Source organism: Balaenoptera ricei, chromosome 16 (assembly GCF_028023285.1).
Source record: "Balaenoptera ricei isolate mBalRic1 chromosome 16, mBalRic1.hap2, whole genome shotgun sequence".
Lineage (NCBI taxonomy): Eukaryota > Metazoa > Chordata > Mammalia > Artiodactyla > Balaenopteridae > Balaenoptera > Balaenoptera ricei.
In genome coordinates this window covers 109,209,682-109,225,632 of record NC_082654.1, presented here as the reverse complement: position 1 = coordinate 109,225,632, position 15,951 = coordinate 109,209,682, and the positions used below count along the sequence as shown (strand labels likewise).

The 15,951-nt window shown below is 39.9% G+C and overlaps 1 protein-coding gene across 6 annotated transcripts in view; it reads left to right on the top strand.

The window, feature by feature from the left end:
• The window catches only part of PCNX2 (pecanex 2), a 305,993-nt gene that overhangs the window by 196,801 nt on the left and 93,241 nt on the right, over positions 1-15,951 (top strand). For all 6 annotated transcript variants that reach the window (XM_059900886.1, XM_059900885.1, XM_059900884.1 and 3 more), the window contains one exon: positions 13,897-14,005. In XM_059900886.1, coding sequence (XP_059756869.1) covers positions 13,897-14,005 — 109 coding nt within the window. The remainder of the gene's footprint in view (positions 1-13,896; positions 14,006-15,951) is intronic.

The window sequence follows — 15,951 nt, the reverse complement described above, 5'->3', positions numbered from 1 at the left end:
TACAGGATTTACAGACATGAACCTGGAGATTCCAAACAGTGTCCTTTACCAGGGGTTCATATTTCAGACAAGATCTTCGAGGTCATAGACTTTCTCATTCCTTCTTTCCTTTTGCTACCAGTTGTGGAAGTACTCTGAGTGGACCAAACCATGGTGCTTCTGCCTCAGTTGCAGAAAGACAGTCAGTGACACTGAGATGGTTACTATCTTAAAATATCCATCGAGAGAAAAAGGGGAAATACCACCTTTGTCAGGAAAATCAGTGGCAATTGCAAAGATCTGGCATGTAAATGAGAATCAGCAAGTAGCAAGAAAAATTCCATTGACCCCCATGTCCACTATAGCCTATGAGTTGAGTTAGTAAGACACTTGAGACCTTCTTTTACTCATTGTTTCACTTTCTGAAGAACACTTACTGCACTTACATCCACTACGTGCCTATGTTAGTTACCTGCTAGAAGATAAACTGTACAACTATAACTAATACAGTATCGCTAACAATGAGCATACTTTTCAATGGAAGATGTGGGAGAGAAAAACATAAAAACTACTTTTGAAACAATGTCGTAAGGGCAATAAATAAAATAATCTATATTTATCGAGCGCTTATTATATGTTTGGTCCTGAGCTAAAAACCTAACATGGATTATTTCATTGACTCTTCACAATCAATTTCTGAGATAGGTACCATTACCATAGTTACTCTGCAGATGAGAGAACTAAGGCTCACAGGAGTAAAACTTGTCCAAGATCACACAAGTAGTGAGAGGCAGAGCTGGGATGAGAACCTAGGTCTAACTCCAAAGCTTAGTCTTATAACCAGGATGCTGTACTACTTTCCATGCGGTAGGAAGTTATAAGCCAAATATTATGGGTTCTCCAGAAGGAGCAACTAATTAGGGCAGTAAAGGGAAGAGTAGCAGGAAAAACTTTGAACTACTTTTTAATTCCATTTTATTTCTTCTACTGACGTATTATTTATGTCTCTTTTTTAAAAGTCATTGCAATTATATTAAGAATATAAAACTTAAATTCAGCAGAATCTACCTTCAAATTATATTATACCATTGCTTGTCTAGTGTAAGGAATTTCAGCAGTTTCCTCCCTGGCATCCTTGGTGTTATTGTCATATACTTTATTTTAACATATACTAAAAACACATAATACGTTGTTACTATTTTTGCTTTAGAGCAAAATTGCTCTTCTAGGGCATTTGAAAATAAGAAAAAATGATTTATTGTCACCTTTCATTTCTGATGCTCTATTTCTTTGTGTAGATCCAAATTTCCAACCTGTGTCGTCTTTCTTCTGCCTGAACTTCCTGAACAATTTCTGTAGTGTAGGTCTATTGTCAGTGAATTCTGTCAGTTTTGTTTGCCCAAGAAAGTATTTCTCTCTCATTTTTGAAAGATATTTTCACTGGGTATAGAATTCTATATTGACAGTTCCTGCCCCCACTCCCTTTTAGCACTTTAAAAATGTCTCTCCATCATCTTCTGGCTTACAGAAAGTCTTCTGTAATTTTACTTTTGTTCTTCTCTGTGTAATGTGCCTTTTTTGGGGGCTGCCTTCAAGATTTTCTCTTTGTCTTTTGTTTTTAGCAATCTGATTATTATATGCCTAGTGTTGGGTAGGTTTTGTTGTTATTTGTTTGTTTATTCAATTGTTTGTTTGGGTATTTATCTTCCTTGGAGTTATCTGACCTTCTTGAGTCTGTGGCTTGGTGTCTGTCATTATTTTGGAAATTTCTTGCCCATTATATCTTCAAACATTTCTTTGTCCTGTCCTCCCTTTCTGAGGTTCAAAATATACATACGTTAGTTTGATATTGTTATATATCTCTTGGATACTCAGTAATGTTTTCTTTTTTAAATTCACTCAGTTTTATCTTTGTGTTTCAATTTAGGTCATTTTTCTTGATCTGTCTTCAAGTTCATTAATTCTTTCCTCAACTGTGTTAGTGTGACAAGCCTGCTGAAAACATTCTGTATCTCTCTTGTGTGTTTTCCATTTCTATCATTTCCATTTGAGTCTTTCTTTTATACTTTCCACCTCTCTGCTGAAATTTTCCATCTAATCTTTCATATTGTGTACCTGTTCCATTAGAGCCCATAACTATGAATCAAAGTTATTTTAATTTCTGTCAGATAGTTCCAACATGTGTTTCATATCTGAGTCTAGCTCTGACTGTTGCTTTGTCTTTTAGGAGTCCTTTTCTTCTTGCCTTTTCATATGCCTCATAATTTTTTGTTGAAAGCTGGATTCTTGTGGAGGACCATAGAGTATAAAGCAAATAGCTTTTATGCCTGGAACCAGGCATGCCTTTCCTTCTGCTAGATTTTCAGCGTAGGGTTTGAGTTAACATAGTTAGGAGATGGGCCAGGTTGGGGGTTTGTTATTGCCATGGTTACCCTCAAGGTACCACAGGCTTCAAAACTCCTGAAGGGATACCTTGTGTTTACCTTGGGAGTTGGCTTCCAGAGCGATGTCTGCTCAGTGCTCAGCTCTACACCCATGCTGCTCCTCAGTGTGTCTCTTCACATGTGCTTGTGCCTTTCCTGTCCCTCTCCTATCAGCATCTGGTTTTACTTTTCACTTGCAACTTGTTAGCTTGGTGGCAGGGGGAGAAGGTGGAAGGGGAGGACATTCTCTGTTTTCTAATTAAACCTCAGTCTTAGGCCTTCGCCCTGTCCCTGTGTCCTTCTCAGTTCTCCTCATCCTCCTCCAGCTGCAGTTGGGTCCAGCAGGTACTCCTGCCCCTTCATCAGGAGTGGGGTTTTTGTTGCTGTTGTGTCGTTCCCTTCCCCCAGCTGCAGTGAGTCTTCACCAATGCCCTGGAGATGACAGCGTTTGCTGACCTTTCCTCTGTAGACTGAAATATGTGTCCCGTAAGAGAGGTCGGGGGAAAGGGTGTAGCAGAGTTTTGTGCTCCTCCGTGTGTCTGCTGTTTGCTTCCTTCAGGTCTGTACCACATCAGACACTTCCTTAGGGTTCCCTCCGACCTTTTCTGTCAGCACCCAGGGGAGTGCCTGGAGAAAGAGCCTGCAATTTCTGTAGCCCCCAGGGGGCTTCCTGGTGTCCTACGAGCCCACACTTGACTATCACCAAAATTCATCAGCTCTTTTGGACAAACTCTTCCTACCAGTTTCTGGTGACATCTGCCCCAGGTGAGGGAGTTCTTACCTCCTTTCTCCCTGAAGGTGCTTGTCTGTCCTTAGATTGTGGGCCAGCTGGCTTCTCTACAGCCCAGTTCTCCAATGGGTTAAAAAAGCAGTCATGAATTTGAAGTTTGTCTGGCTTTTTCTCATTATAAGGGTGGGAAGAATGCTCTTTTCAGCTTTCTGTGTCCAAGAGGAGAAACCAGAAGCTCTTTGAACTACTTTTTAATTTTACATGAAATTTTGATAAATTTGGTATATTAGAACGTTTTGATGGCAAGTGACAAAAGCTCAACTTAAAGTTGGACTATATTGCTTTACATAACTAGGATGCCTGAGAGTAGATCTCATTTGAGATGGGGCCATACCTAGAGCAAACTATCTTTTTATACTCTCTCTTTCCTACTTATTTTTGCCTGATTTTGCTGGGGGTCATTCTCCATACAAGGAACAAGATAGCTCCCAGGAGCCCCACCTTCATATAGCAATGCTGGTGGAATTAACATCCTGTACCTGTTGTCTGTATCACAAACTGTGCTTACCCTTGCATCAGTTATCATGGACAGAGGGGGATGTCATGACCGTCCCAGTGTAGACCATGTGCCCACCCAGTGATCAAAGTCAGGGGAGTACACTGTGTTAACAGCCACTGCACTGGCTTTGTATGATCTCTTAGATAAGTGTGTGAAATTTTCTTCAGCAGTGGTTTTAAATTAATTTTTGCAACCTAGATGTCTATCAGTAGTATAATGATTCAGTAGATTGGCCAAACAATGGAATATTATGCAGTTAATTAGATGTGAGGGAGAGTAGTTTATACCAACACTGAACAATGCCCATGATCTATAAAATAGAGAAATCAAGTTTCAGAACACTGTATATTGCTAATTCAATTTAAATAAAAAAGACATACACACACACAAACACTCGCATGCATGTATTGCACAGGTGCATGTATTGCACAGGTGCGTGTATTGCACAGGTGCATGTGCAGAAAATTCCAAGTCCTGGAAGTTAGGTCAGAATGAGGTGGGTTACAAGAACTTTCACTTTACAATTTAAGCAATCCTGAATTATTTGGTGTTTTTAAAGTGAGTTTGTATTATTATATTTGTATAAAAATCAATAAATTTAAAAAGTTTAGGCGCTTAAAGCAGAGAGCTACTGTTATTTGGAACACCACTGTATGAATCACCTTATTTCTATGTGTATTAGATGGATGAAATGTTTTTACAAGTATAAAATCTCAGGAGAGTACATGAGGTAGATATCCAGGAGGTGCAGGGGGATGGGATATCCGATTAGGGGGACCTTCAGAGAAGATGCAGAAAAAGCTGCTTCGTAGCTACAGATATCAGCATTATTTGTTTCTCTTACTAAAATGCTACATGGGTAAAAGCAGCAGCTTGATAGGAGGCTTATGAACTTGGCTGTCATACGCTCTTCCTAAAAACTGCATTTGTCACCCTTAGGGTTATAGTGAATCTTCGAGAGGGAAGAAGCCCCCAGAAACAGAATCTAGAAAGCTGCCTTTTCCCCATAGGGAAGAGAAAGCTAAACAAAAGCCAAAACAAAGATGGGAGACTATCCTACATACAGTAATTGGATGAAAGCTAACATAAGGAATTTAGAGGACTAAGGAGCTGAAAAGGAAGGCAGAAGGTGTATATTAACTGTATTGTTTCTACCACTTCACTCCAAGCTCCATTTGAGCAAGATGCTTAAAGAACGAAAGGTAACCCTCTCTCTGCCTGGTTACTTTTATCATCTCCTGTTTCTTCTGTGTTGAAGTCCACCCTTGCCGCCTTCCCCAGTGACACACCTGAGCCAGTACCCCTCTGTCTACCACAAGTAGAAACACACACACAGATGCAGCATTAAATTTAATTCCCAATTCTCAGGGGTCTTGACAAGACTTTTATTTTTGTGCATTTCTACCTCTTGGTAGATTGTAAAGTTTAAACGTGCAATGGTGACTTCATTTGCATTTATGGATACCCTAATTAGTGGTTATGAAATATGAGCCTAACTAATATTTTCTGTCATGTTCTCCTCGGGGTCTGAATTTGTTTTGCTGCCTAAAGCTGGCAAATCAAAGAATCAGGCCTGTTGCTTTTCCCTTTATTAGCTGTGCATTCATTTGCCTAAGTAGCCTACACCTGCTGAGTACACAGCCCTGTATCATCCCTGTTTCTCTTCTTAGTTATTAAGTGCAATTATCCAAATTGCACTTCACAGGTGATAACTTATTATCCCAGGTTCCTTTCTCTTTCCTTAGATTTTTTGTTTTTAATTTTATTTATTTATTTATGGCTGTGTTGGGTCTTCGTTTCTGTGCGAGGGCTTTCTCTAGTTGCGGCAAGTGGGGGGCACTCCTCATCGCGGTGCGCAGGCCTTTCACTGTCGCGGCCTCTCTTGTTGCAGAGCACAGGCTCCAGACGCGCAGGCTCAGTAATTGTGGCTTCTAACTTAATTGCAAAGCAGTTTGCATGATATCAATTCTTAGCATCGGTTAAGACTTCTTTTTAGTTTAGTAAGTCATCAATTCTTGTAAATGTCCATATGCTTGAAAGTTATATTCTTTCTCTTTTGGTTGGCTGCAAGGTTCTAATGCACATATCTCTTAGATAAAGCTTGTAAATTCTGTTGGTCAAATATTTTATATCTTTATTAATCTATGGTCTAACCAAACCATCATTTTCTGAGATGCCTGTCTTAAAAGCTCCCCCTATGATGTAGATTTGTTAATCTTCCCTTGTAATTCTGTCCATTTTTACTTTAGATATTTTGAGACTGTGTGGTTAAGTACATACATTCCAATTATTTTATCTTCTGGTGACTCTTTACTTTCATCCTTTTGTACTGCTTTTTATCCTTTTTCGGTAAAATTCTATTTTGTCTAATATTAATGTAGGTAAGCAAGCTTTCTTTTGATTAAGATTTACCTGCCATATATTCTTTTCATTCTGTTACCTAAAACTTTCTAAGTCATTTTAATATTTCTTATAAAAGCATTTAGCACAATTTTTCTTTTTAATACAGACTGAGAATCTCTACATTTTAATAGACAAACTTTATCCATTTACGTTACTCTGATTACTGATATGTTTATACTTTTTCTATCATGATATTTTGCTTTCTACTTACAATGCTTTTTCTTTGTCCCCCCCACCCCTTCTTTTTTGCCTTCCATTGAATTGAATAGATTTTATTTGATCTCTTCTTTCCCTCTCGTACTTTGGAAATTGAGTATTATATTTCTGGTCCTTTAGTGCCATGAATCTCAATGTGTGGTCCCCAGAGGAGCATCTTCAGCATCACCTGGGAGGTTATTCTTGGGCTGCATCCTAAACTTATTGAATCAGAACCTCTGCAAGTAGGAACCAGAATCTTTTATTTACAAGCTCTCCAGGTGATTCTGATGCACATTAAAGTTTGAAAACTTGAGTGATTTAGTGGTTACTCAAATGATTAATAAGCACATTTGATTAGCATATGAAGTTTTTTCAATGCAGTTTTTTTCTTTTCTTTTTGGCGTTTAATGGGAGGTCTACATATTCTGGTTGTGGAAGTGTCCCTGAAGACGATTTATGCAAGAAAATTTTGTCATCCTTCACTACTTTTAATATTAGTCTCTCAGTTTTGTGTTCCTGCTCTTTTGGAATAGTCTACATTTAAACTCCACTCCCCTACATTACAATGGCTTTGGCACGTTGTGGATGATAGATTTTTATCTCCTCTACACCAGGCAGAAGGAAAACTTTTTTGCTTTCTCCCAGCCCTGGTAGGTGGGCCTTTTCTAATTCACACCTTGGTGGGCATTGCTGCCCTTCAAGTCTATTAAAATCCAAGTGCTCAGCTCCTGCAGCCCATATTCATGCCTATGTCCTCTTGGGGTCATCATGGTGTCAGTTCAGACTTAGCATTCTCATTTAAAATTCCCTCTTTGGTTTTGACTATTAGAGATTTTTCCTTCTTTGGAATTCAAATATTAATTATATTTTCTTACAATTTTTTAGATTATTTATGTTATTTTTACAGTGGGATGGTAGCCTTTCTGCCTTACCATGCTCCCTGAAGCCCATCGATACTTTGCTAAACCATTTGTTATATAATAGGGTCCCAACACACATTGTGTATTGAGATAGAATCCATTTCTCACCTTCTGAAATACGATTGTGTAACCACTGCCTGAATATGTTTATTTAACTTATACAGTTCTGACTCATACTGTCAGCCCCATTTGAGAATGTTTACGTTTTAAAGCTAATACCCCCAAATTTATCATCTTTTGCTGTTATCAACCAGTAATTCTATGAAGTAGTGCTTCCCCTTCCCTAAAAAGTGCTATCCCACTTTTGAAATGTCACTAGCTTTACTTTTTCCATTCCTTCTCGAACATTTTTTTTACTCCCCACATCCCTACCTGTGCATCGAAATGTCTGATAGTTTTCCCCAATTCTGTTGTTCCTACCTTTCAGTCCCTCAGCTGGGCTCCCACCTGAATTCATCAGCTTGTTCCCCCTTGAACCTGCAAACGTCTTCGCATTTGTTTACCTCCTTTCCAAGCACTCTGGTCTCTGCTCCCTCAGCGTTCTCTCTCGTTTTGAACTCAATTTACCTTTCATCCAATAGCTAGTCTCTGGGACTCCTTTCAGCCTTGCCTGCCTCTTCAGGTTCAAACACTGATAATCACAAGTTGCATATTTTTCCGAGAAAGAAAAACAAAACTCACTGACTTTGACGACAAAATGCAAAAAAAAAAAAAAAAAGTGGCAAATGATAGAACTAATCTGGGAGACTAGTGAGGCTGGAGCAATAGGGTAAAAGGTAGTGATTGGGATTGGGAGGGAAAATTACACTTTAATCAAATGGAATAGCATATGGGCAGCTCCCTAAGACAATGCCCAATATAAGAGCATTCAATAAATGGTGAGTTATTTCATTGGCGCAGGGGGGAGGAAGTCCCCAGAGAAAAGCTGGCCTGTGCTTTCTTTCAGAATGTATCAATATTAGCAAGGAAATGTGTTAGGCTCATCCTTATTGGGTGACACTTCTGTTAAGATAGTTTGTGAATTTATGCAAATTGCATTTCCTACCTAGAGCAGAGATACAACAGCATGTCTAGGCCTGATTGAAAAGATATTTCCAAAAAAGGTTATTTGAAGTGAGAGTATTTATGGTGTCTTTCTTTGGGAAACAGCCAGAATTATTCCACTGTGAGTTCCTGTCGTCTTTTCCGAGTGTTTTCAGCGGAAAAGACCCCAGTGATTTTCTTTTCCCGTATAGTCATACTTGGGTAATTGGGGAAGTTTTTTATGCTTTAATAGGGCTGAGCTTTAAGATCTTAGCAGCAGAACATTAGGAATGAGTTAAGCTTCAAAAAAACAGAGACCTTGAACTGTCTAAGGAGATGCAAGTTCATAGCTAATGGAAATGGATTTCTATTTAAAGTACTTCAATGCGTACATGTCAATCCCAAACTCACACACTGCTATATATAAAATAGATAACCTACAAGGACCTACTGTATAGCACAGGGAACTCTGCACAGTACTCTGTAATAGCCTAAATGGGAAAAGAATTTGAAGAAGAATAGATACATGTATATGTATAGCTGATTCACTTTGCTGTACACCTGAAACTATCACAACATTGTTAATCAACTCTACTCCAATATAAAATAAAAATTAAAAGTACTTCAATGCAATGCTATGCTGCACGTGGCAACGTTAGTGTTGTTGTTTCCATTAACTCATCTTAAATGTGTTATTAATTTATACACAATGGCCTAATACGGTACAGAAAGTGCCTCTTGTAATGCTTCTCATTAATGATCAATATTTAAGCTTCCTTTTGTGCTTAGACATCAATTTTTGGATACCCACAAATTTTTCATTTTTTTTTCATCTGACTTAACCCTAGAAGAGAAGGAAGAAGCGTAAAGGGAAAATTTGAAGTTGAGTCTTTTAACAGGGAGCGCACCTCCCCCCACTTTTAGGAATAAAATATGTCAGCCATGTCAATCTTCTTGGAGCCATCCATTCTTAAGAAGCACAGGTAACCCAGCAGCCTGCCTTGTTGAGACAACTTGAATGTCACTGGGCTTGTTGGGTGGTGTCATCTTTCGTTCATTGGGCGTTTGTACTGAAAAGGGCATTCCAGGACAGGTCATAGCCCTCCATCACTGTGTACATGGAGAAGAGGTCCCCGATAGTGACAAATCGGGCAGCTCCGATTTGTCACCTTCTCACTTGTGACCCTGCCCCGTTGCTGTCAGCAGGAAGGTGTAGGTAGAGGAGACCTTTCCTCAGCTGCTTCCTGCTGCTGTCCTTCCAGGAAGGCTCATGGCTTCAGGGAGACATGGTAAGGTTGGGAGGTAGAAATGTCTATCACCAGGCAGAGAACCAGGAATTTCAACCTCTGGATTTGGGGGCCAGAGTGACTCACGGTCTGCCCTAAGCAGCCCACGTAGCCTCTCTGAGTCTGGTTTCCTCCTCTGCAAAATAAGAGGTCCTGGAGTTAGTCAAGTTTCAGTTGCTTAGAGGAGGGGCCCTAGAATTTCCTGATTGTGAGCAAATGCATCCTCAAAATAAGATATCCACCTGTCCTAACATGTATTTATTAAACTCCGCACTTAACAAAGATGAAGTCATTTAATCCTCAAAATGACAGTGTGGGGAGGATCTGTTATCAACCCCGTGATAGGTGCCAGGTGGGATTGAAACCCGGGCAGCGTGCCCTCAGGCCCATGCTCTGTGTTGTGTTGACATCGGACACATCCCCAGCACATCCTTTTCCTGGTGGGCTTCCTGGAGGATCATTAAATTACTGAGTTGTAGAGGAATCATTGGTATGTAAAGAGCTAACATTTGGGAGATCTGGCTTTAGTGATTAAGAACAGCAGAGTCTATTTGATGAGCTACATATTGAACATCTTTTACAAAGCTTGTATTTTATTCTTCACAATGTTCACAAAAAAAACAAAAACAAACAAACAAACAAACAAAAAACGAGGCCAAGAGAGACATAGGAAAAGAGCAAAGATACCTGGGGCCTTGGCTGCAATTAGAGCATGAGAGCACATGTGTCTGATTACTGGTTTTGCTTATGTGTAAATACAAGTCGCTGTGCTAAGCAAAAAATAATTGTAATGTATTCATTTAATCATAACGTAGCAAAGTTTAACTTGTTAGCGCTTTAAACTTTCAGATGAGGCTTTCCCTGGGGCTGCCTGTCTGATTGTAGTTGCAATGCCTGGACCTATTTATCAGCTTTTCCAGGAGGTGGCTTAAAATCCTCCCAGGATATAGTCATACACTGAAACCCCAACAGGAGTAACTTTCCAAAACCCGTGATTCATTTTCAGGGCAGCTAGGGGGTCATACATCACATAAGGTAATCTTGCTCATGCTTGGCAATTTTCACCTAGGCATGAGTCACAGGACTAATTCTTAATAAGCAGACTAAGAATCCTTAGCAGTGTTGTGACTAGAATATTTCAAAGCCAGAGGCATTTGCCTGATAGAGTTGAGTTAGGGCATAAAGGAGCAAGTTAATACAAAAGAGTCCATCCCCACTTCTCAGGACGTTTGCTTTCCATGTAATCTAGAGTCATGTGTTTGAATGTCTTCTGTTTTGTAACTAATATGCTCCTCCTCTGGTTGAATTAATGGTGGGAATGAATGGAAATGATGTTGGCCTTGAAAGGAAATCATATCTTTTAAGAGAAGTGAGTCAAGACTTTGAGTCTGTGTTAGGCCTGTCTGCCCAAATCACCTATAGACTGCTGGGAAATAAGGTGGTGGGGAGTAATTTTTCTAAATTTTTATTTTAGATTGGAGTATAGTTGATTAACAATGTTGTATGAGTTTCAGGTATACAGCAAAATTATTCAGTTATACAGAGACATGTATCTATTCTTTTTCAGATTCTCTTCCCATTTAGGTTATTACAGGATATTGAGCAGAGTTCCCTGTGCTCTACAGTAGGTCCTTGTTGGTTATCTATTTCATATATAGTAGTGGGTATATGTCAATCCCAAACTCCCAATTTATCCCTCCCCCGCAACTTTCCCCTTTGGTAACCGTAAGTTTGTTTTCTAAGTCTGTGAGTCTGTTTCTGTTTTGTAAATAAGTTCATTTGTATCATTTTTTTAGATTCTACATATAAGCAATATTATATGATATTTGTTTCTCTGTCTGACTTACTTCACTTAGTATGATCATCTCTAGGTCCATCCATGTTGCTGCAAATGGCATTATTTCACTCTTTTTATGGCTGAGTAGTATTCCATTGTATATATGTACCACATCTTCTTTATCCATTCATCTGTCGATGGACACTTAGGTTGCTTCCATGTCTTGGCTGTTGTAAATAGTGCTGCAGTGAACATTGGGGTACCTGTATCCTTTCGAACCACGGTTTCGGAGAGGACTAATCTTTATGTGAACCTAAGAGATACAGCCTCAAGCTGACATAAGAGAGTAAACTGCTCTTCTCTCAACTGTCAGCACCTCAAAGGCATTGGCAGTTGTGGAGTCCCATCCAGATCCAGGGTTCAAGAAGCTTAAACCAACCGCAGGATTAAAACTGAAGTGGCCTCTTTGAAAGAACTCAGAAGCCAGTTGAAATCAGGTCTCTGGTGGGTGTCAGTGAGATAGAGGGAAGAAAGTGAAAAGGTACTAGGAAAAAAACCATTTGTTTTTCTTTCCCAGAATTCACATTCCTTCACAGTTCTTCTGGTCCGATCACATCATCTTCCTCCATTTCACCCCCTCTTTTTTTTTTATACTCCCTTAATCCTCCCCACTGTCTCTATTTCTTTCCTCTCCCTCTCGCTCTCTCCTCTTTCTCTTTTTCTCTGTCCCCCTTCCCTTCCCTTCTCTCTGCCTCCGATTCTTCCCTGCTAAGTTTGTGACTAGGGTCCCCAGTGGACACATCTAGACCCCAGGCTTCTGTACACAACCAGATGCCAGTCACTTCTTAAGAACTCCAAGTTTGCTGTGCCTTTGAGAGAACATTTATCCTTGGTTCATCTTCTGTAGCCAGTCCAAGGATTTTTAAAGTTATTCTCCAGACCCAGGATATTGATGAGAATGTGGTGAGACAAAAATAGTGAGAGGAAGACTTGGAGAGGATTCTAATTAACCTCATTTTTCCCTCATGACACTTTCATGAAACAGTTCAGGATAACCTCATCTTTCGGTTCCAAAATTACAAGATTGGCCTTTCACTGAAAGGCTAAGTTATCTTGGTTCCTTGAACCTTTCCTCAATGGTCCCATTTTCCAGCCTTTGCCGTCTTTTCATTGTGGTCTTCTGATGTTCTGTGTAACACCTACTGAGCCTAATTAAGAATTCTATCTTTTTCTCTTTTCACATCGTGGCTCTGGTGAATGTATTTCACTGTCTCGTACGCTAACCAGTCTAGGAACAAACAGATCATGCCATTTGAAGTTTCCGTTATTATGAAATATTACTCAGCTGTAAAAAAGAATGAAATAATGCCATTTGCAGCAACATGGATGGACCTAGAGATTATCATACTAAGTGAAGTAAGTCAGACAGAGAAAGACAAATATCATATGATATCACTTATATGTGGAATCTAATAAAAATACGATACAAATGAACCTACTTACAAAACAGAAACAGACTCACAGACATAGAAAACAAACTTGTGTTTACCAAAGGGGAGGTGGAGGGATAACAGATAGGAGTTTGGGATTAACATATACACACTACTATATATAAAATAGATAACTAATAAGGACTTAATGTATAACACAGGGAACTCTACTCAATATTTTGTAATAACCTATATAGGAAAAGAATCTGAAAAAGAGTGGATATATGTATATGTATAACTGAATCACTTTAAACTGTACACCTGAAACTAACACAACTTTGTAAAACAACTATGTTTCAATAAAAAAAAATGAAGTCCCCATTATGGATGAAGAGCGTATGTCAAGTTCGGAAAGCTTGTTGGTAGGATACTTCCTGACTGCGTCTAGAAGTGACGGCTGTAGAATTTCACATCTGGGGTCCATCTGTCACTTCTCTCCACAAAGCGGGGGTCTACAGCCAGGGACCCGCGCCCTCCTCCTGGGCACATTCATAGGCTGGATCTCCAGCCCGAACCACTGAGCATGTTTACCCTCATGTTCATCCTTAGGCCACATAAGGTCTCCTCTCTCCACCCGCTACTTCTCTCCAGAACTCAGCTTTCTCCTGTGCAGGCTTGTCTAGCAAATGCAACGGCTCCCATATCCTATCTTGGCTTTCTAAAGCGCTTTGTAACTTGCAGTGTTACAAAGCGGTATGGGGCGATTTTCTCCAGCAAGAGTGGCTGAAGAGGAAAACTGAAATCCATACACAAAAACTTGCACGATGTCCATCGTGATGGGCTTTTGTATGAATCTCCTTCTGAAAGACCCACTATGAAGGAGGAAGGACCAAGCTGTGAGTGTTCCTCTAAGAAACACCATATTTATGGGCTGAGATCATTAACCTGGTGAAATTAACCACACAACATTACTTCTGATCATCTTGTTGCTGTTTGAAAATATCCTTAAACAGCTGCCTTGCTTATGGGACGAAGGAAGGTAAGAGTAAGATGACAAGCAATAGTCTCACTGCCCCTTCCTAACTTTAATGCAGGCACTTTGAGTGTGACACAGCTGTCACTGTGGTTGTCAGCACTGATGAATCTCTGTCTCTTCTTTTGCTTTCAGCTCGGGGACCTGCTTCACAAGCTACAGTTCGTCATGACCTACACAGCTCCCTGGCAGATGGCCTGGGGTTCCTCATTTCACGTGTTCGCTCAGTTCTTCGCAATTCCTCGTATCCTTTCTGCTTCTGTTTTCACCTCCGAGCTGAGAGTCACGTTTTACGGATGCAAGCTTCTCATTGAACTCTGGCAGTAAAAGGGTTTTAAAGTCTTTAAGATTACATCTTAATGGGGACCTGGGGAGGCACTGTGGATTCCCTTTAGGTACTTAGCCTTAAAAGAAATTTCTTAATTCGGAACTCTTCCTGTTTCTTAATGCACATTCAGGAATGGCTTGATTTCTTCTGATTTTTCCGTTTCCCATGACCAGATCTCCGTGAAGATGTCATGTCTTTTAAATGGAAAGTCACCGCTTAAATGATTTGGTTGACTTGTGCAAAATAGTGCAAACTGATTTGCTGTTATTAAACTTTGTGGATAGGATTGATACATTATTAGCGATCATATAACATTATATTAAAATATAGTTTGGTTATCTTATACTTGAGGAATGTTCAAAAACCCAGAATTGGGCACAAACAGAATTACCCAAATATTTTTGAAGACCAAAAAAAAAAATTTATGGTTTTGTTATCATTAGCCAAGGAGCCTAATTTTATCATTTGTAGTTTTGTTTGGTTTCCTTGTCTATTTTTAAGTGTTTCCATAATGATAATTAGTTTAATTTACTTCAAAACAACTTGACATGCTCCTTCTAAAGATCACTTTGACACAGATAGCTAAATTGTGTGTGTGTGTGTATCTGTTTGTGTGTGTGTTTGGAGAGAGGGAGAAAGAGAAAAATCAGGAATACTCTTGAAGAGAGCGATTAAACAAAAATATTCTTTTTTTTTCTTTTTTAATTTTTGGCTGCGTTGGGTCTTCGTTGCTGCCCGCGGACTTTCTCTAGTTGTGGCGAGCGGGGGCTACTCTACGTTGCGGTGCGCGGGCTTCTCATTGCGGTGGCTTCTCTTGTTGCAGAGCACAGGCTCTAGAGCACAGGCTCAGTAGTTGTGGCACGTGGGCTCAGTAGTTGTGGCGCATGGGCTTAGTTGCTCCGTGGCATGTGGGATATTCCCGGACCAGGGCTCGAACCCGTGTCCCCTGCATTGGCAGGTGGATTCTTAACCACTGCGCCACCAGGGAATTCCCCCCAGTGAATTTATACTTTCTGAATTTGTATTTCCCGAGATGTGGTTCAGGGGCTCCTTAGATCAGAATCCTTGGAGGAGCTTGTTTAAAAAAGTAGATTCCTGAGGTCAGCACATACTTTTAAAATCACATTTCGTGGGGGGGATCCTGGAATCTCCATCTTCACAAGCCTTACTGGGATTCTCATCCACTGATGTGTGTGAAGCGCAGTTCTCGGCTGGCATCCACTGGGGGTGCTGTGAGCCGGTTTTAATGGCCAAACAGAGCTTTCTTTCCTGAAGGTTACATAAGGCTCCTGAAGACAGTTCTTAAGGAACCCCTGGGATCTCAACTTTGGGTACAGGGATAGAAACAGACATGGTATATTCATTGTGATAATACATTCTAGATTTTTAAAACATGTTGTCCTTCCAACTTATTTTTTTTTTTTAATTATTAAGCATACCCAGAGCTGTCCTCACAATGCACATTGTTCCGTGTTCCTATTCTTAGACCTGCACTGATATTTGTAAAGTGTTTCACGGTTATTTGGAGGAACAAGCTCAGGAAAAATGACCGCAAAAGCGTGAGCTTGCGTATCACCCCTTTCCTATAACGGCAGTCATTTTCTAGAATGCCAGTCATTTTAGTTTTTCTAAACGGAATCCCTTAAAACCGAGTGAGATGAAAGAGTGAGGGGATTCTTCTTTATTTCTGGTGTGTGTCTCGGGTATCCTGTCTAGAATTTAAAGCCTGTTTATTAAATGAAAATGATGAGATGGATGTAAATTTGCAGTTGAGGAGTTGTACTAAGAACTTAAAACTTGAAGTGGTGGTTCCCAATTTTATTCTAACTTTGGTCTCACATAGATCTGTAGCATTTCTTGTG